This window comes from Amblyomma mixtum, chromosome 2 (assembly GCF_055824585.1).
Source record: "Amblyomma mixtum isolate Tamu chromosome 2, ASM5582458v1, whole genome shotgun sequence".
In the NCBI taxonomy this organism is placed as follows: Eukaryota; Metazoa; Arthropoda; class Arachnida; order Ixodida; family Ixodidae; genus Amblyomma; species Amblyomma mixtum.
In genome coordinates, this window is record NC_143013.1 from 13,452,754 (window position 1) to 13,472,447 (window position 19,694).

The 19,694-nt window shown below is 50.1% G+C and overlaps 1 protein-coding gene across 1 annotated transcript in view; it reads left to right on the forward strand.

The window, feature by feature from the left end:
* The first annotated feature begins 434 nt into the window (after window positions 1-434).
* Window positions 435-19,694, forward strand: part of LOC149358472 (uncharacterized) — a 35,562-nt gene continuing 16,302 nt past the window's right edge. Inside the window, exons 1-2 of the mRNA XM_089567554.1 lie at window positions 435-952; window positions 1,081-1,768. Coding sequence (XP_089423680.1) covers window positions 624-952; window positions 1,081-1,768 — 1,017 coding nt within the window. The 5' untranslated portion in view covers window positions 435-623. The remainder of the gene's footprint in view (window positions 953-1,080; window positions 1,769-19,694) is intronic.

A 19,694-nucleotide genomic window follows, 5' to 3' on the forward strand; every position in this document is an offset into this window, starting at 1 on the left:
CCATATGTATTGCAGTGCTGTTGCATGCACGATTTTGTGTTTTTACCAGAGGGTTTCATTTGTGCAGGTCTACCTGCAATTGAAATGTGCAAGCTAAGGATTCGGCTTGTATCCGCATACCTGGAGGTTTCTTCCTTAGCATTCTTTCTGCATTGTTAGTAGGACGCAGAAGCGTTCCTTTTTTGTATGTCGTTAGTACAGAGTCCGGTTGACGGTCGGGTCCCTTGTGCTGTTGGAATGGCGGTGCGCCTGGTTCGCGGACTGCAAGACGAGCCAAGTCATCCGTAGCTAAGTACCCTCTATGTTGTGTTTTGTTTTGTTTGGGTTGATTATGGACTAGAAAGCGGCGGCAGATTTAAACAGGTGGCAGGACTAGGGAAGCATAATAGGAAGTAGGTTTCAGGGAGTTGAAGTTAGCGTCGGGCCCATGTAAGGTTAGCGTGAGCCATGTGCTAGGCCTTTATGTAAAAAGGTTTTCGATCTTTTCTGCCTTTTTTTTTTGTGTGTGTGTGTAATCTGGTCTTGGATGTGCAGGTTACTGTTCTGACTGATGTAGCTTCCTCTTTTTTGAGTGTGTTTTGATCTGGGGCATGTAGGGGCAGGATCCTTCGTTCAGGGCTAACATGGGGCGTCCGGCAAAAAAAGCCAAGGAGGAGGGAGAAGACCTCGTCCAATGCGAGGCATGCAAAAGATGGTGCTACATGGACGAAACGCGGTTCGAAAGTGTGACGGAGGCCGAGGGGACAAGCTTTGTGTGTAACTTGTGTGGAACAGTCGCGAAGTTGCAAAAACAACTGGCGAGCGAATTGGATAAGATAAGACTGGAATTAAGGGAGGAAAGGGAGAGGCGTGCGGAATCCGAGATTAGAGTCGAGAGGGAATGGAGCAGCAGGGTAGAGTCCCTCGAGCGAGAATTGAGCGAGGAAAGAGAAAAAAGAGCGCAATTGGAAAGGCAGGTTGAGGAGCTGAGAACGAGAGAGGCAGAAAGATTGGAGGGAGAGCGAGAATTGAGCGAGGAAAGAGTGAAAAGAGCCCAATTGGCGAGGCAGGCTGAGGAGCTGAGAGCGAGAGAGTCAGAAGGTTGAGGGCAGAGCAGAGGAAGGCAGAAACGCCAGCCGGCATAACAGACTGGGGGGCAGACACGTCAGTGTGGAGCACGCCGAAGAGAGGCGAGCAGTCGGAGAAGGCAGAGAACAGAAGTACTGTGGAAGGGTCCCAGGCTCCAAGACCAGATAAGCTAAAGGAGCAAGGCGTAGACCGAGAAAAGCCAGGCAGTGGTAGGAAGGTTTGGGTAGTGGGTAGCTCAAACGTACACAGGGTAAAGCGAGCACTACTTAAAACAGTCAAGTACAGTGAGCAGGTGCAGGTTGAGAGCATTTCGGGTGGGTGCTTTGGAGAGGTGGCAGAGCGGGCCAAAGCAAAACTGTGGGATAACATGGAAGGTGAGAACCTCGTGGTTCTCCACGCAGGGATCAACGACGTATTACAGGAGAAAGGGAAGTACCTGGGACGACAGATACAGGCAGGGGTAGAGAAACTTAGGGCGACCTCCGAGGCAGTGCACATTGTTCTGTGCACTGTCCCGGAGATCAGGGGACGGGGCCCGTACATTGCAGACCAGGTTATGAGGGCCAACGTAGCAATCAGAGAGCTGGGAAAGGCCCTCAGGTGCGACGTGATGGATGTAAACCGGGTGATTTATGGAGACAGGAACTTCCTCCCATTCTGCCCGGATGGCATCCATTACGCCGAACCAGCGGGATGGCAGGTTGGGAAGAGGATAGGCCGTAGGGCACTTGCTTTTTTACAGGCACGCAGGAAACCCCTGCAGACCACGGAGTAGGCAGCAAATGTGAAAGGAGGGGGGGCAGGACAAGGGCACGACGAACAAAAAGGAAACAACCTCTCAGTGTTGGGTTCATTAACATGCAAGGGGGAAGAAGTCGAATTAAATGGGATGAAATCGAAGAACAACTAAAATCTGAAAACATTGGGGTATATGGGGTTGCGGAAACTCACCTGAGAGATATGGAAGAACCGCCACACATTGCAGGTTACACTTGGATAGGGTGTAACAGAAAAGAGAAAGACCGTAAAGGTGGAGGCCTAGGGGCATTAGTAAATGGGCAAGATTGGGAAAGAGTAAGAGTAAACTGCAGAGAGCATCTGTGGCTCCAGGGCATAGTGGGGAGTCTAAGAACAATAATAGGATTTGTATACCTTAAAACAGGGAGTGAGTCGAGTGAGGAGAACAAAGGGCATTTCGAATGTATGTCTAAAGACATCAGGGACTTAGGCTTGCATCAGGAAATAATTATCTTGGGAGATATGAACGCTCACTTGGAATACTTTGACGGAGCTACAGATACAACGGGGAAGATGTTGGGAGAATTCTGCGATGCCCATGATCTAGTAATGGTTAATACGGAAATAAAATGCGACGGGAAAGTAACATGGGTAAGAAAGAATTCGCACTCAACTATTGACTATTGCCTAATGTCACACAAACTGTATGACAGGTTAGGGGACATGAAAATTGATGAAGAAGGTAAGAAAAGCCTGGGAAGCGACCACAGAAGAATAAAAATTACATTCGGTAGCGCAATACCAGCGGTAGGAACTCAAGGGAGGGAAAGCAAACATAACCTCACTGATGCACAACTGCAGGAAGTGTCTGGACACATTGAAGACATAGTGTCCAGGCAGACGGATAGGGAGTGGACATATGATGCCCTCGTGGGGGTTTTCAAAGGGGAGTTAGAGAAGGCCCAAAGAAAAAAGGGACGAAGAAAGGGAAGACACACGCCAAAAAGCTGGTGGGACGGGGAGGTGAAGGCAGCCATAGCGAGACGACAGGAGGCATCCAGGGAACACAGAGTTGCAAAGAAAAGGGGGGCCCCACCAGACGAAGTGGATGCAAAATGGAATGAATACCTAGAGAGCAAAAGGGAGGCAGCGACATTGGTCCAAGCCAAAATAGGAAAGGCAGGAGTCCAGTGGATGATGGAGGTAAATAAGAAAGATAGGAATGCTGCAAAGAGGTTTTGGGAGCACATAAGGCTACAAGGGAAGAGAACAGAGGGCATCCAACACACTCTGACCACACAGGATGGAAAAAGGGTAGAGGGAGAGGAAGCACAGGAATTTATCAGACAAACAATTGAAGCAGCATTTGCAGAGCCTGTGGCGGATGGTCTAGGGGAGAGCAGGGACAGCAATGGGGCAGAGGAGGAAGAGCCTAGGGAGAGAACAGCAGGGGACTGGGACAGAATAGAAGGCAAGGTTCCCATCGGAACAGCGACAGGACCAGACGGCATACCTATGAGATTAATTACCATACTAGGCAAAAAAAGCAAACTGAAATTACGACAGATCATTGAAAGAGTGGTAGAGGGAGGAGACGTTCCAAAAGACTGGAAAGTGAGCAGGATGAGACTAATATACAAAGGCAAGGGAAACAGGGACAACATTAAATCCTACCGACCAATTACGGTCACATCAGTTATTTACAGGCTAGCAATGCAGATGGTGAAAATGAGAATGGAAGAATGGGCAGAGCGTGAGGAGATCTTGGGAGAGTTGCAGAACGGTTTCCGAAGGGACAGACGGTTGGAGGACAATCTATTTGTCATAACGCAGTGTATAGAGATAGCTGAGGCAAGTCGGAGGCCTCTATGGATGGCATTTTTAGACATTAAGGGGGCATATGACAATGTGAATCAGGAAAAACTTTGGGACCAATTGAAGGGATATGGCGCTGATAGAAATCTGGTTGAATATCTCCAACGTATATATTCAGACAATGAGGTCGTGGTAACCTGGGAGGGAGAAACTACAAAACCGGCTAAAATTAAGAGAGGGTTAAGGCAGGGCTGCCCACTGTCACCTCTGCTTTTCATGGTATATGTGAGCCAAATGGAAAAGAGGTTGGAAGAGTGTAGGGTAGGAGTTGACGTGAGTTATATGCAGGATGGTCAGAGGGTAAGCCAAGTGTTGGCTGGACTAATGTATGCGGATGACATTGTTCTACTAGCAGACAAGCGAGATAAGCTGCAGGAACTGGTTAAAATCTGTGGTGAGGAGGGCAACAAGCTAGGACTCCAGTTCAGTAGAGAGAAGTCAGGGATAATGGTCTATAATGATGAGAAGGGGGACCCACTAGAAATACAAGACACTATGATAGACCATGTGAGTACGTATAAGTATGTAGGGGTATGGCTAAGTGGAGGAAAAAAATATCTGGAAGAGCATGAGAGGATTCTGAAGGACAAGGGAAAAAGGAATTCAGACATTATGAAGCATAGAGCACTATGGAACTATAATAGGTATGAGGTGGTTAGAGGGGTATGGAAGGGAATCATGGTACCGGGCCTCACATTTGGAAATGCAGTCCTGTGCATGAAATCAGAAGTACAGTCAGGGCTAGAGGTCAGACAAAGAAGTGTAGGAAGGCTAGCCTTGGGAGCCCATGGGAACACTCCGAATGAGGGAGTCCAGGGAGATATGGGTTGGGCGTCGTTCGAGGTTCGGGAGGCCATCAGCAAACTGAAATATGATCAGAGACTAACTCAAATGGAGGAAACAAGGTGGGCAAAAAAGGTGTACAAGTATCTGTACATGAAAAGTATTAACACAAAATGGACTAATAGAACCCGAAAGCTAAGAACGAAGTATTTACGGGTGAGGGATGGGATGCAACAAAAGACTAACGTGAAAGTGGAGGTAAAGGAGTCGGAAAGAAAGATGTGGAAAGAAAGAATGCAGGAAAAATCGGCGCTAGGCATATATAGGACACGAAAACAGGACATCAAAAAAGAGCGATTATTCGATAATTCGCGGGGCAGTTCACTGCTTTTTGAGGCTAGGACAGGGACTCTGAGAACAAAAACGTATAGGTCCAAATTTGAAGAAGTGGATATTTTGTGCTCTGCATGTAAAACGGAAACGGAGACCATAGAACACTTGGTTCTGAGGTGCGCAGAACTCCGCCCAGCCCTCCCAGAGGGGACAGCAACGACCATAGAGATAGCGCTGGGATTTACTGGGGAGGACGGGCGAGTGGATGGGAAAAGCGTGACATTGACGAAGGGGAGGTTGGAGGATTGGTGGCGGAAATCAAGGGAGGCGTGAATTTCGAGGGCAATAGGATAGACAGATTAGATATTGTAAGAGCGAAAGGGAAAAGAAAATTAAATTAACAATGGGGGAAGTATAGGCTAGGTGGCGAAAGCTACCGCCCGGTACAAAGGGTAAAGCCATTATCATCCATCCATCCATCATCCATCCATCCATGTTGGGTTTTTTTTTTTTTGTTGTTCACGGCCGGGTATTTTTTACTTTTGCGCGCTTTGGTATGTTGTGTGTACGGCGAGCGTCCACCCAACATTCTTGGTGGGGAGGTGTTAAGGCAGAAGCCTACGGCGCCCGTAGGCTAATTCCCCCCCCTACCGTGTCCGTCTGAAGTCGGGAGGGGTTAGGAATGGCGACAGCGGGTCGCGCGCTTCGGACGCTGTCCAAGGCTGCGGGAAAGACCGCTAACAGCCATGTCGGGGCCGCAAGGGGCCGACGACCGTTTCCCGTTGAAAGGAGATTCTGGGGAGTCAGTGAGGTCGGCGACTTCAGAAATAGCTAAGCAGTGGACTCCGCCTACTTGTATGTGCAGTGCCACTGCAGCAGTATTGGTTGGAATTGGGCGAGAGCCGGTTTATTAAAGCTCCGCCCAATTATCGAGGGGATAAAAACTGCTGCAAACAAAGAGCGGGACGAGCGCGCCGAGTCTCAGTCTCGGCCGCTTTTCTACAGCCCTTCTTTTAACTGCCTTTTTCTCTAAGTCCTTGTATTTGGCCCCAATCTTCAATAAATCAGTTTTTTCGGTCAAGAAGTTTGGAGTGGCTGCCCCAACCGGCAACGTGTCGCCGGACGAGCGGACGAAGTACCGCTGACCAACGTACGATCAGACCAACCGGCCATATACGACTTTTGTTTCTTTAACTCTTTCCTTAGTAGCCGTAAGGCTGCGCTTGGGTGGATGTCAATGAGTAATTACTCCCTTATTACCATGTTCAACAACTACCCAGTTTCTCAAACATATATTTAGTCACAGTCGTCGCTGTTGCGGTTTCCCGTGCAGCAGCTCATGGTTGAATAGAGTGAAGAAGGAGAGAAGCTAGAAGCACACATTTATTTCTAGGGCCCGCTGCGGTGGCTCAGCGCGCTTATGGTGCCCGGCTGCTCACCCGAAATACGAGGGTTCGATCCGGGCCGCGGCGGTCGCATTTCGATGGAGGCGAAATGCTAGAGGCCCGTGTACTGTGCGATGTCAGTGCACGTTAAAAGAACCCCAGGTGGTCGAAATTTCCGCAGTCCTTTACTGCGACGTCCCTCATAGCCTGGGCCGCTTTGGGACGTTAAACCCTCATAAACCATGAACCAAGCCATTTATTTCTACTCGCTTAACAATACTGCCGATCTAGTGGGAGATTATTGTAGGAAAGACGCGGGACAAACGCAAGTGGTACACAGAGAGAGCGACGGATGCCAGCGGGTGTGGCTGCGGGCACTTCTCTGCCGCGGATTGCATCATAACAAAACATATCGCTCAAAAGATCACAAAGTGAACAAAGGAGGCGAAAACCTCAGGGTGTTTGCCAAAGTTTCGACAAGACGACTTTTCTTCGTATGGGCTTATCTTCATCATCTTGTCTTCGCCTAGACCAAGACCAGTCCTCTTGTCGAAACGTTGGCAAGCACCCCGAGTTTTTCCCCTCTCTTGTTCACTTTGTGATTATCAAGAACTTTCTTACCAACATCTCTCTACCATGCCCTGAATAGAAAAGTATATAACAGCTGTATCATACCGGTACGTACCGTAAGACGATGTAGAGATGACGAAAAGGCTTGAACTTAAGGACAGCGCACTGAGCTATGGAAAGAAAAATGATAGGTGTAATGCCAAGAGACAAGAAGAGGGCTGAATTGGTCAAGGATCGAACACGGGTCAATGACATCCTAGTCGAAATCAAGAGGAAGAAATGGGCTTGGGCAGGGCATGTAATGCGAAGGCAAGGTAACCGACGGTCCTTAAAGGGCAACTGCGCCACTTTTTGAGAATTCAGCGATATTCTAGGATTAAGATCTTTAGGCTGCAGGGAAAGCATGCCAAGTGTTTTTGCGCTAGCATCTAAAATAGTGACGTAATCGATTATTGAATTTTAGGCTTCTCCTCAAAGTATCGGATGAGTGCGAGGAAGATCGGTGTGATGTCACGGAAGGCAATATTTCAAATGACGGCTGCCGTCAACCACACCCTGCCATACCTCGTTGGGTGCTGCCAAACAACGATCAGCGGATTTTGCTTTCGGTGGCGTTGGTTTTTCCACTTCAAAGCAAGCGTTTATGCGTTGGAAATGTACCGGTACCGTCGATGACGTCATCATATCCCCCCCCCCCCCCCCCCTACTTGGCGCTGTGCGCTGCGGAGAAGCTTGAAGACCGTCGCGATTTTAATCGGCAATTATTTCACCATTTCAAATGCTAGCCGGAAAGGACTTCGCATGCGTCACCTGCAAGTTTCACTCATTCAACCCATTTAAGCTCGTCGATTTCTAAAACCTATGCAGTTTCCCCTTAACGGTAACAGACTGTATTCTAAGGGAAGGGAAGCGTACCAGGGGGCGGCAGAAAGTTAGGTGGGCGGATGAGATTAAGAAATCTGCAGGGATAGGGTGGCCGCAGCTGGCACAGGACAGGGTCAATTGGAGAGATAAGGGAGAGTCCTTTGTCCTGCAGTGGGCGTAGTCAGGCTCATGATGAACATAACACATTATACATAACACAACATACCGTAACATGACATAACATATCATTACAAAACATTGCAGAACATAATACAAAAACAACGTAACATGTTATAACACATCATAACATAACATATAGCTTAGCATAAAGCATAACATGACATAACATATAACGTAGCGTAACATAAGACAACGCACCACAACACAGCATAACGCAACATTACGTAGCATAGCACTTTTTGGAAGTTTCTTCCTTTTCCTCCTGTCACGTGGTTCCACGTGGTTCCTTTCGGTGCAAATTAAGCACTACATGTTCGCCCATGCGTCTTTAGAAGTGAGATTTTACTGTAACGATAGCGCCTTCGAGAGGTACAGTTTGTCGTTCCTACATTGCTAGAATGAATGCATCAGAGAAGAAGTTTGGGCTGGTTAGTGAATATATTCACGGTGAGAAAACAGCGCAGGATGTGACACACAAGAGAAGGAAGACCGCCACACGTGCTGTGGTGTCCACCTGCAGCGCATGTGGTGTGTTCCTTTTCTTGTGCATCACGTACAATTTGCCCTGTTTCTACACCATGAATGGACGACACGGTGACTGAATTAAGATCAACTGAGGCAGGTTGACTTGCCCGAAGTTACCAGCAGCGGGACCATAAACTTTTCAACGCACGCGGCGACGCGCTCGGTCAGTCCTTACAACAAGATACAGCGCATCGCTCACTCCTCCGTTGACCAAGGACAAGACGAGCGCACATACTCAGCGGCAGCTTTTTTTGGCAATGAAGGGAAGGCGGCAACAGTGGAGGTGCCGTAACTTTGTCATTCCGACAAGTAGTACGACGGTGCGCCTGTCCGCCTTGATCTCTCTGTGGTAACTTTACTCCTTCGCTGGCGCCATTTATGAAAGCTTCTCGTGACTAGGCGTGCCTATGAAATTTGTTGTAACGAAGAACACTTTTTTCCTTGACCTTCAACGTTGAAAGTTGGCACTTGTGCTAAAAATATATGCCCTAAATAACGAATATCGGCAGTGCAGTATGTTTCAAGGGAAAACTAATAGCTGATAGCGGGGACTATATTCTGCTGTGTAAGAAGAGAGGGCGTGTTTCGGCTCCGTAGCGACTTCTCTGTTGCCAGAAGTAGTTCTCGCGGAGTATAGTGCTTTCAAGCAGCGCATGCTGGGGGAACTCCAGAAGTAACGGAGCGTCATCATTTATTTTCATGTTTAGTCCGGTCAGTGGGCCCATGCTGGAGAATGGCGAAAAAGAAAAGCTCCCGCTTTGGGACTCTATCTGTCGCTTTCAGGCCTTGATCCACGCACCCGGCCCCACTCTCTTCGTGTTCCCTTTTTCTTCTGCAATCAGCGGAGCGCAAACTCGTCGTTGCAGCCAATATGCGGGCCACCGGGCTTTCAAGAAACTGTTTACAATGTAAGGTCGGTCGCCAGAAGCATGTGGCTACACTTTAAGCGGCATGCCACTACGTTGAGCTCTATGGGAAGCAAACCAGTTGAAAAAAAAAAAAGCCGCATTATGTGCTGTCATAAGCGCGGTTACGTTATAAATGGTCTGAACTGTACTGGGAAACCAAGACGTAGAGATAACTAAACAGCAGCATTGATTAACGACTTGCTAATAGTTGTGGATTATTTGAACCTGATCAGTGTTGCTCAGAAAGGTAAGGAGCGGGCAGCGGTAATGTTTACAGCGCAGCTTAATGCGCGGAAAGAAAGGCATGAATGTTTCACTGTGCAACCGACTTGGCTGTTCACTAAACGAAACTTTCCAACACATTCATTTCACCTCCGTTGAGAATGTTCATCGTTTGGAACAACAGCTCTACGGTACGTTCACTCACCAGCGGCATCTACACTTCGTTCTTTCGAAATTTAACGAGAGGTATGAGACTTAAAATCTACCCTTTATAACGAAGCCAATAACCGTACAGGGTCCTCCACTGTGAGAATGAACTCGCAAGCACGTGGCCGCGCTCCTCGGTGCGCCAGTGCATCCGAAAAATACCCTGTGTTGATCCGACCCGGCCGCACACCGAAACAAAGTGGCGCGCAGGTGCGGATGGACCATGCAAGAGGTGGGGCTTCGGTGGGTCACACCTCGGCAACGTGCTCGCGTGTTCACCTTAAGAGTGTACGTACGACCCTGCACATTTAACGTACAGCGGCAAGCAACCTTACTGTAACGTCCGTTCAGGGTACACTGGCATGAAAATTCTAGCACTCATTACAAATATTTCTTTAGGAAATTCACACAGTCTGTTGACAAGCTGTAGGCTGGCTCTTCATATTTTGTCGAACGACGTTGTCGCTTTGGTTCTGGCACGCTGCTTGTGAGTGGAATCGACGAGTTACGGTATGCGAGATCGGCCAGAATATTCCCTTCACGATCTCCTATATGCTGTAGATTCGAACGGCAACAACAAAAAGAGAAAAGCTCCGCGGACTGTTGCGATAGGAGTATACATCCAGCTGGCTCCCCCCAGGGGTGCCAGTTCGAGAAGCCCATTTTCGAGGAGCGCCCGTATTAAACGAGAGCCCCGCACAAAAAGCAAGGCCGCTCACGCAGGCTCGTATATCGGGTTGCTGGCCGGCCGATGTTGCGTCTTCATGAGCACTACCTCCTCCTCCTCCTCCTGAGCGTTTCGAGCGCGGGGGGAAAGGAAGAGGCCGCACGAAGAAGTGAACAACAACGGCGAACTCACGACGACCTGAAGCAGGGGAGCAGAAGGCGGAGGAGGAAATGCGAGGAACGCGCAGATCGGCAGGGCAGAGCGAAGTGGAAGGGAGCCGTCGAGGCAACTGCGCCGGAGTACCCAGTGCCCCGCGGCTCATTAGGAGAGCAAAACAAGCGCCTTTTACGCCTCTAATTAATCTCTCGCGCGCGGCAGCGCGCAACAAAAGAAATGAGCTCCGTGGCTGGCGGCGGTGCACGCGGGGCCGTCGCCTCGCTGCAAAAAGGCGAGCCTCCGCCGCCGCCAAGACGTCCTTAATCTCTCGCGGCTCTTTCGCGAGGCGGCAGCACCAACGGCGGCTGTTGTGGGGGCCGCCGCCGTCGCTGGCCCGGCGTTTGAAAGGCACACAAATGGCCGCCGGACACGCCTCTCCCGGACCCGGGAGGTGTTGCTGCGAGCCGACATTAATCACCGTTAATTCCCCCCTGCGCCGCCGCGCCGCGCGCGATGTGTTGCGTGTGTGTGCAACGCTTCGCCCGCCGCCGCCTGCCCCGCCACCTTGCGATCGGCGGCCCTCGGCGGCGAGCAACGCCACGACATGCCTCTTCGAAGCCGTCCTCTTCTGCGGCGAGGCGCACGAGGTGTCGACGCCGCGCCGGCAACGTTCCGGAGTCCGAAGCCCTGGAAGGAGCACCGCTATGCTGGTGGTGGCGGGAAGGGGGGTTCGCTGTGCAAACGCATCCGCCTCGCCGATTGGCTGGTGGTCCGCGGACAGGCAGGCAGACCCGCGATGGTGTCCGATAAGATTCATCATTGTTTCTGCGCTGCACGCGGCGGGGCCTAGCGGTGGTGGTGGGGGAAGCTGGCGCGAGAGATAAATCACGCCGAGTGCCCCGCCCCGGCAGTGCGCGCGCGGCGTGCATTAGGGGCCTGCAGGGAGGTGCCAACAGCGCCCAAAACAAAGATATCTTTGCCCCCGCCGGGGCTCATGCACGGCCGCAATTACTACAACGTGTCAAAGATGGACGCCGATAGGGGGCGCCCGTATCGCCGCCATGCGATCTACCCATTAACTGTGTTGAAAGAAGGACCCCCTCTCGGCGGTTGGGCACAGCGAGACAACTGTGCGCGGCCGCCGCCTCCTTGTGCCTGCGACGACAGGAGCGGGCGGTCGTGAGTACGAGGCGTGAGACTTACGTGGGTCCGCCACGCCGAAAGTCATATGTACTGCTGATGGAAAATTGCTTTTCTCCTGCAGTGTCTGCGCCGCACCGCTCACTAGTTCCGCTCGAAACAGGTAGACGTCATTTGCAGTCCAGTGCGTTGAATACGATGACGGGTCTAAGTGCTCAACGCCCTAAGCTGTAAAAGAGTGAAGAAAGCATTACGATCATGTGTGGTACCCTTTGATGTATGTATTGTAAGGAAATATTTTCGTTTTCTTTCCAGAAAGAAAGACCTACGCCATACTTATAGATTATGCTTCTGGAGCATTACAAGCGCTTCCTTCTTGATTTTTTCTTTTCTGCGAGAAAACGTAAAAGCGGTGCCGAGATAATCGCTAATAAAGTCCGATGACTTCTCCCACATTTGCACCTCCCGCGCAGCAGGAGTGGTGCTACGTCATTCTGATGACGTGTAACCGTTCTAGCCCTTGGCGAGTCAGAAGAACACGAACGAAAACGACTTGACCCACCTTTCAGGCCAACGTTCTTGTTCTAAGAACATCATGTCAGACCTCTGTTACAGTATCTATCATGAGATGGCGCCACCATACTGTTTACCACCTGCCATGCTGAGTCGCTTTTTCAAGACGTGACCACGTGGCTTCACCATTGGGAAAGAGCGCAAACGGTTGTGGTAGCTTGTCATGGAGGAACAGCTATTTCCTTCCTCCGTGTAGCTTGTGCTCAGTTCGCGCCTTTGCGCTTCTGAAGTTTCCCCGCACGACGGCTTCACGCAGGCCTACTGGGCGACATCTGAAGCGAACGGCGCTTCGCATTCTCCTGTCTCGGCAGCACTCGCGGATCTGCTTTTCATCGATTTCGACGTTACGAAATTGCCTGTCGAAATAGTATTGCACGTGAAAGCGATGAACAAATCGTGACTGGTGAAGAATTCAGTGGCTTGGTAGGGCGTCGTTCCTGGCATTGTCGAGGGGTGTCGCTACTTTTCACCACTTTTACATAAGTGGTGACAAGTCTTATCCAGGCTCTGTTTTTAAGAGATGAGCTTAATAAGTTTGCAGGAACACGGTGGCCGTAGCTGGCGCAGGACAGGGTTAATTGGAGAGACATGGGAGAGGCCTTTGTCCTGCAGTGGACGTAGTCAGGCTGATGATGATGATGACGAAGTTATAAATTGCACCAAAATATAAGCGCATGGGCCCCTTTCATTTCGGCTCCACCAAAATGCGGTCGCAGATGTAAACCGCCAAGTTATAGAGCGTTAGCTCTTGCTTGCTCATTCCTCAGTTTCGCGCCGCCGTCGTCGACCCCTGCCACGTGCTTTGGTTGGAAGGTGAAAAAGTGGAGAGAGAGGAAATCCGCCTCTCAACACTTAGGGGATAGGAGTGGCAGGGTAAATGGGGGAAGGAATCGGGAGAGAGAGGGTGGCAGGCGACGGGCGGCCTATTAGACGGGGCGTCCGCCTGGGCTATACTGGAGGTGGTTGGTGCGAAATTCACCTCCGGACAAGACCCCGTCCCGGAGGGCGGGCTGAAAGCGACATCACTGCAGTCCTGGGCTCGTGCGGATTCACCTCCGGCTGTCTGACTGTGCGAAGTATAAAAGAAACAGAACATGCCTATGAAAAATTATTTGCTGTCACACCACAGTTAACGCTCACGCATTCGCATTACACACTCGTAACCGTCCTGTTCTTCTCTTCTTTTGGGATATTTTATTTCTTTCGCAGTTTTCATTTTACAATGTAACACCTTTAGTATTTTTCTCCGTTTTTTTATTTTTATTTCGATGCGTCTTGCTGGTGGTGCGGAAGAAATGTCATGATGCGTATTTATTGTTTGGTCACAGGCAGTTTCCTGTAGGCGTCCTGCGCCATCTGTATTACTTTCGAGCATCTTTTTTATTTTTCGTTCGACGAAAGAACCGTATATGACTGTTGGAAATTTGCCGTGAGTGTTCTGTTCTATCTCTATCGTGATTTATTGATCTGTTGTGGTGCTGTGTTTGCAACTTGACGTTGCTTTTCTTCCAACCGCGGTTTATGATCCCCGTAAAACAATTTCTTGGCGTAATCTTCAACTAGGTTTCTTTAATGAATTTGACGCAAATTCCGAGCGGTGTATTTTTTCCTGATTTAGGGAGAAAAAAAAAATGTCCAGCCAAAGGTCATTACTGTTCTTCGCCATGCATTATGTGCGCATGAAGGTCACGAGGTCCCATCAGGCGTCAGAAAGCGTCTCTTATACCTCAGCAGATATTACCATAAAATTGAAATTTTGTTCCATATGTATGAGCATTCTGCTGAAAAATTTTTCTAAATCCTGCTTGCCCAGAGTCGAACACCGCAGCATGCATTTGGGCTGTCCCGGTGGCTAATGCAGCTGTTTCCTCCCCTTTTCCTTTTTATTTTTTTGATCGCTTCCTTCCCGCTTCAGCCGACAGCTAGTGGCGAAGAGGCGCTGGTTTACTGCTCTGCCTTGTTACGGGTCGTGTAGCAGCATCCCACCGCTGCCACCAGTTGTTACGGGTCGAGGTAGCGTGACCATGGGGCACAGGATGAGCAAACGGTCTGAAGCTTCGAAAGTTGGGGATACGAAAACAAGCAGGTTTAATGGCACTTTTTTAAGACACTTATTTACATAAAGAAAGGCAGAAAAGCAAAGAAACAAAAATTAAGAGTTCAAAGCGTCGAGCGACTGGATGAGCCTGTTACCCAAGGCCCAGAGCGTTCGTTCTCCCTTAGGGCGCTGGTTAAATAGCCCAAGGCTCCGCCCTTTCACCATGCGGCAATTCGTCGCGACACAAAGATCGGCACTACACAACACAGCAAACGAATACACCTGTTGCAGAGTCCACCCGTGGGAACTGGCGAGGAGGAAACGTAAATCTGCAGCTCTTTCGCACTGCCATGCAACACTACCGCGAACAGCACGTGTCTTTCGAACACAGGTGTGGCATGATGGCGCCGCGGCAGCAGCTGCGCTGGCTTCCTCGGAATCGTTCCGGGTCCTCTCAGACGAGGTGAATCCTTTCTTCCCTTGTCGTATCGTCGGTCGCTTCTAGAAGGGAAGGTCGTTGGCACCGAGCCGACTGTTGGAAGAGCTTCATCGGCCACTTCCCAGAAAGTCACCCTTTTCGGTGGGGTCATCGTGGGGTCAAACGACCTTTCGAAATTTCCGCTGTTGAATCCGCCACCGTTATCATCGCGGGTCTCTAGTTGGGTCGTAAGAGCCTCTACAACTAGTGGTTTTTATATGGCCCTTGAATGGTCCCGCTTAGGCACGAGAGCATGCGGTACTTGTGCACAGGCGGAAAACAAGCTGGCGCTTTCAAGTTTGTTTGTGTCCACTCTTGTTCAGACGATGGGCTTTTTCGTTACCAACGCCAAAAGGCGCCGAAAGCGTATTCGTGGTCCCGCGCTCTGGTTTCTCACCTTCCTTTTTTTTTCGTCTTTCGAGAGCCCTCGGCCACATTTGAAGTCAGAACGGAGAGGGCAAACACTCTCGCGTGGTGGTTGCCCCCGATGAACTCGTGGATGGTACTGCAAACACTGCTGCGAAGTCCGCAGGTGCTTTAGAGGTTTCTTTTTCTTTTTTAGTGGTGTCGCGTTGTTTGTGTACTTAAGAAAAACTAGCTCCTCCCCTTCCCTGCCCTTGCTTTGGCCACCACTGTTCCGGCAAATGCACTGAGAAGAAACAGAGCAGATGCTGCTGCTCCGGATGCACTAATGCGATCAGTCAGAGGAATACTCCGAGTGGGCGCGTATTGTAACGGTACCCTCTCGTGAGGTTCACCTGACTCGCCATCATTCCTGCGTCTAAATGCAAAAAGCGCGGCAGAGTGCCGCGTCTTAAGTTTCGCGTGCTTTCCGCTTACACGTAGGCACGTCTTTTCGTGTTTCGCAAACGCGATATTCCGGCATGCGTGCTGACAACGGCACAGTTGCTTGGGGGGTGGACTAACAAAAGGCACCCAACGAAAAACGCACACATTCCCCCGTGGGACTTCCCTCATATGCGGAGACGTCTCGCTGATACTCGTGTTACGTGGTGATACATTTGCCTTACTCTACTGCGACATAGAACGAAGCAAGACGTTCAGCGAAAAGGCGGAGACGAGATAAAAGCGAGGCAGAAAGCGCCAGGAGTGCCTTACGTGGTTTCTTTTTCTCACTCGCGTACACGCATGCTCGTGTTGAATTCCTGTGCACTTAGAGGCATCGTCTTACCCGAAACGGTCACCGCGCGCGCACCACAGTCTGTCGTAGCGAGCCGAGGTGCAGTGGGCTCGACCCACTAAAGGTAGAGAAGTGTCGGACCGCTTCTTCGGCTTTCAAATTCTGTGGGCGACACACAAGCACATATTGGCATAGAAATAGCTTTCATGAGGCTCGTATATCTAATGCGCCACTGGAAGGGTTTCTAGATTTTTGTTTTGTCTTTTCATCAAACGTTACACTACCGGGAAAGCTAATTTTACAAATATACAAAATAAGGTGTGGTACCCATGCCGTGGCGCAGAAATGACAGGTGCGCTAGTGGATGACTTCGCGACACCCTTCACCGCAATGACAATTACTACTATAACCGCTTTTGTAGCCGCTCCTATTTTTTCCGAATGTGATAAGCTAATCTTTTAAAGCTCGGATGGCAGAAAGTAGAGCGCATATGGTGTACGCGGGCGAGGGAGTGACATATATGATAACTTCATGGAGAGACGGCCCCGTTCCCCAGCCTCCCTGATGGCCCGAGGCACGTATTGCTCGGACATCATTTATCCGCTCGCCTAGTAACGTTATCGCCACTAATGAGGCCCGACGCGTCACATCCTAAGACAGAGCCGAAGCCATCGAGGGCCACAATTAAGTGCGCTGCTTCTTCTCGTTACACCGCCGTCGCGATCCCGTTGAAGCAACAAAAACCACACACGCGCCAGCACACAGAAAGCTGAACTGAAATGCCGCCACTAATAGAAAACTACCCGGAAAGTTCAAACCGATTCAATATGGCGCCCGGGTTTAAGTGACACGAGACGCAGCTAGGAGGCGCGCAAACTCCGCACTGCGCGAGATAAGCAACGCCCGAGAATACCCCCTCCCCTGACACCAGGGGGCGCGGAACGAGATGGGGAAGGGGGTGAGGGGAAGGGAGAACCGTTCGGACTCGTTTATCGGGACATCCCAGGTTATAAATGATCCCGCTATAATTTATCAGCGCCGAGAGAAAAGACGGGTTAACGATATAACTGACGTGTGGGTAAATCGGCGCGAAAAGAAAAACAAGCTCGACCATGCCATGCACGGGCCCTGCAGTAATGACTGCAGCGAGCTGCTATAGCTGCTGCTCATTTCCGTCTCGGCGCTCGCCCGCCTCTGCCTTGTTGTATAGTATATACTGTATACGTGTGCGCTAGCTATAGGCCCGGTTTTCGAGCGTTTCTGTTTTTTTTCATTGGTATGGATGGATAGCTGGGGCGCGTGTGGATGGATGGATGCGGTTTGCCCCCTTGAATCCGGGTGGCGTTCTTCTGCCTCACTTGGCTGATGCCTGTGGCCGTCAATACGAGGATGCTTTTTTTACTGTTTTTTTTTTCGCCTAGCCAGCGTTACGTTGAATAAGACTACGGTGATATGGAACGTCATCAGGATGGTTAGAAATAAGATATATGATGCTCATTGTTTACTTGCTTCTTGTGCAGCTTAAGTGGTTCTTTCTTTCTTTCTTTCTTTCTTTCTTTCTTTCTTTCTTTCTTTCTTTCTTTCTTTCTTTCTTTCTTTCTTTCTTTCTTTCTTTGAACATTTGGTGCAAACGTATATACACTTATGCGGAGAAATGATTGCATTAGCTGCTATACGGACAGGATCGGTAGCAGCGAAGGTCGCTCTGGGGCGTTAAACCTCCGTAAACCATAAACCAAACGAAGGTTCGATGGACGGACCCCAGTGCATACGTTGCTATTTGTGTTTTGTACGGCCTTCCCTCTTTTCGAAAATACTTTGAGACCTCTTGCGAATTATTTACGAAGTGATGAAACGTGAGGGAAATGGAAACAGACATGGAGAACACCGACTGACTAGCCAACTATAGCCTCGATGGGCCAAGGCGTCGATGTCCTGGGAGCTCGATATACGCGGCCGTAGTAAAATGTTTTCGATCTACTGTCTCTCTGACAAACCTGTACACCGAATGTAAGTTGACTTTCTCTCTCTGTCGGGGTAATGACGCGTTCTTGTGGTTACACAGGACAATGTCAGACCTTCAGAAACAAAGGGTATGCAGTCATTTTTCGCGCACGTTTTTCAGGTGTAACCAGAAGCGCCCGTGCTGCCGGACACAAGACGCGGCATGCGCGCGGATGGGCGTGCGTGTGCACAGTTAACACTCAGGTGCGGCGGCGGCAGCCGCGCCGGATCGGAGGGCGGCCGGCGTAGGCGGACCTCGTCACCCGTTGATGGGTACCCTCACACAGGGGCAAGAGGCAGATCCTGCTTCGATGCGCGTCTAGGTTCGCGACTCGCTCAATGCGCCCTCTAGTTCCTCCGAAGCCAGCGATGATGCTCTGCCCGATCCAACTGCCGCCAACCGACCGTCTGGGTCCGTCGAGAGTCTTCGGACTCTGCCCTCTTACAGCACTCTGGTGGCTTACTAGCTGTGGAGTTTCGGCTGCTGGACTCTTAGTTCGTGAGTTCGATCTCTGTCACGCGCGGCAGCGGTATTTTTATGGAGGCGGAATTTAAAGGTTACCCGTGTACTGGTACTTCGGCGCACATTAAAGAACCCTCGGTGAATGAAATTACTCTGGAGCGCCCGCTATGCGGCGTCTCTACCGTCACCCTTCTCTCTCTCTCTTTTAGACCGCATTTCTTCGGCGCCCGTTCCTGTGTTTCGCGGCGTCGTCGTTGTCCCTCGTTACCAGCCCCCCCCCCCCCCCCCCCCCGTACGTTGGCCTGCGAGTGAAACGCACCTGTTTTCTCTGCAAGGAAATTAGCGGCTGTTACCCGGCTATTCTGGTTATCTATGGGTGCGATATGGCTGCGATGGTAGCATAAGAACGAGGTGCACACGAAAACAAGTGCATGTCAAAGTGTAAGTTGTTGGGAAAACATATAGCGGTCCCCTTGACGTATCCGACCGCCTGTGCTTTTGTTTGGCTGTTTTGGCAGCATATCAATTAATTTTACACACTTAGCTGTTGACATGCATCGCTCTTTTCAAACTTTCTCCGGACCTCAGGCTTGCTTTTGGGCCGTATGGCATGACTATGGTAGGAATCCTAGCACTGAAAAGCTCCTAAGAAGTGAGGAGGGAAGTTGTCTTCGCATTTCAGATGTTTAGAGAATTGGACAAGCCATATGAGCGGCAGTGTAAGGTCTAGCAAAAAGCTCATGGGCCTGGCAATTTCTGAAAAGAACACTATGTCTACGAAGCATTTCTTCGTTCTTGTAATTAACTCCACTGTGTAATGAAATAAACTTATGCATCGAAGATAGGCGCAAGTTACCCTGAGCGTTGTTCGGACGCAGTTCGTGACTTCCTGGCTGCATGGGCTGAAATTCGAGCATGAAATTTAATGAGCGTTTTATCAGTTTGTATGCCCGTCATGAATGCAGTGAAAACACTGTGTGAAGCACGCCGCTTGGTCTTTCGTTTGTGGCTGGACGCACTCATCTAAGAAGGTGTACCCTGGAACAAATTCGTTCTCTAAGGATGCACTTAGTTGTTCACTGGGTTCTCCTTCATGTTTAGTTTTGTTCTCTGCTTCTTTTTCCCTTCATACACAGTAGCACAAACAGCCAATGGATACTGAATCTCCTCTGGATGTCTTAGGGACGTGTGGGACGTCCGCAGGACGTCCCATGAACGTTCAGTGGAGTTTCAGTGCTTGCTGGGCACTTAGATGAGAAAAATAAAGCGTGCTGAAACAAAGCAGCGAAAAAGAACTTGAAAAGCTTCGAGGAAGCCTCCGTGACGCAGAGCGCAGTTTTTATTCCGTGTGGACTCAAAGTTCTGTAAGTGACCGC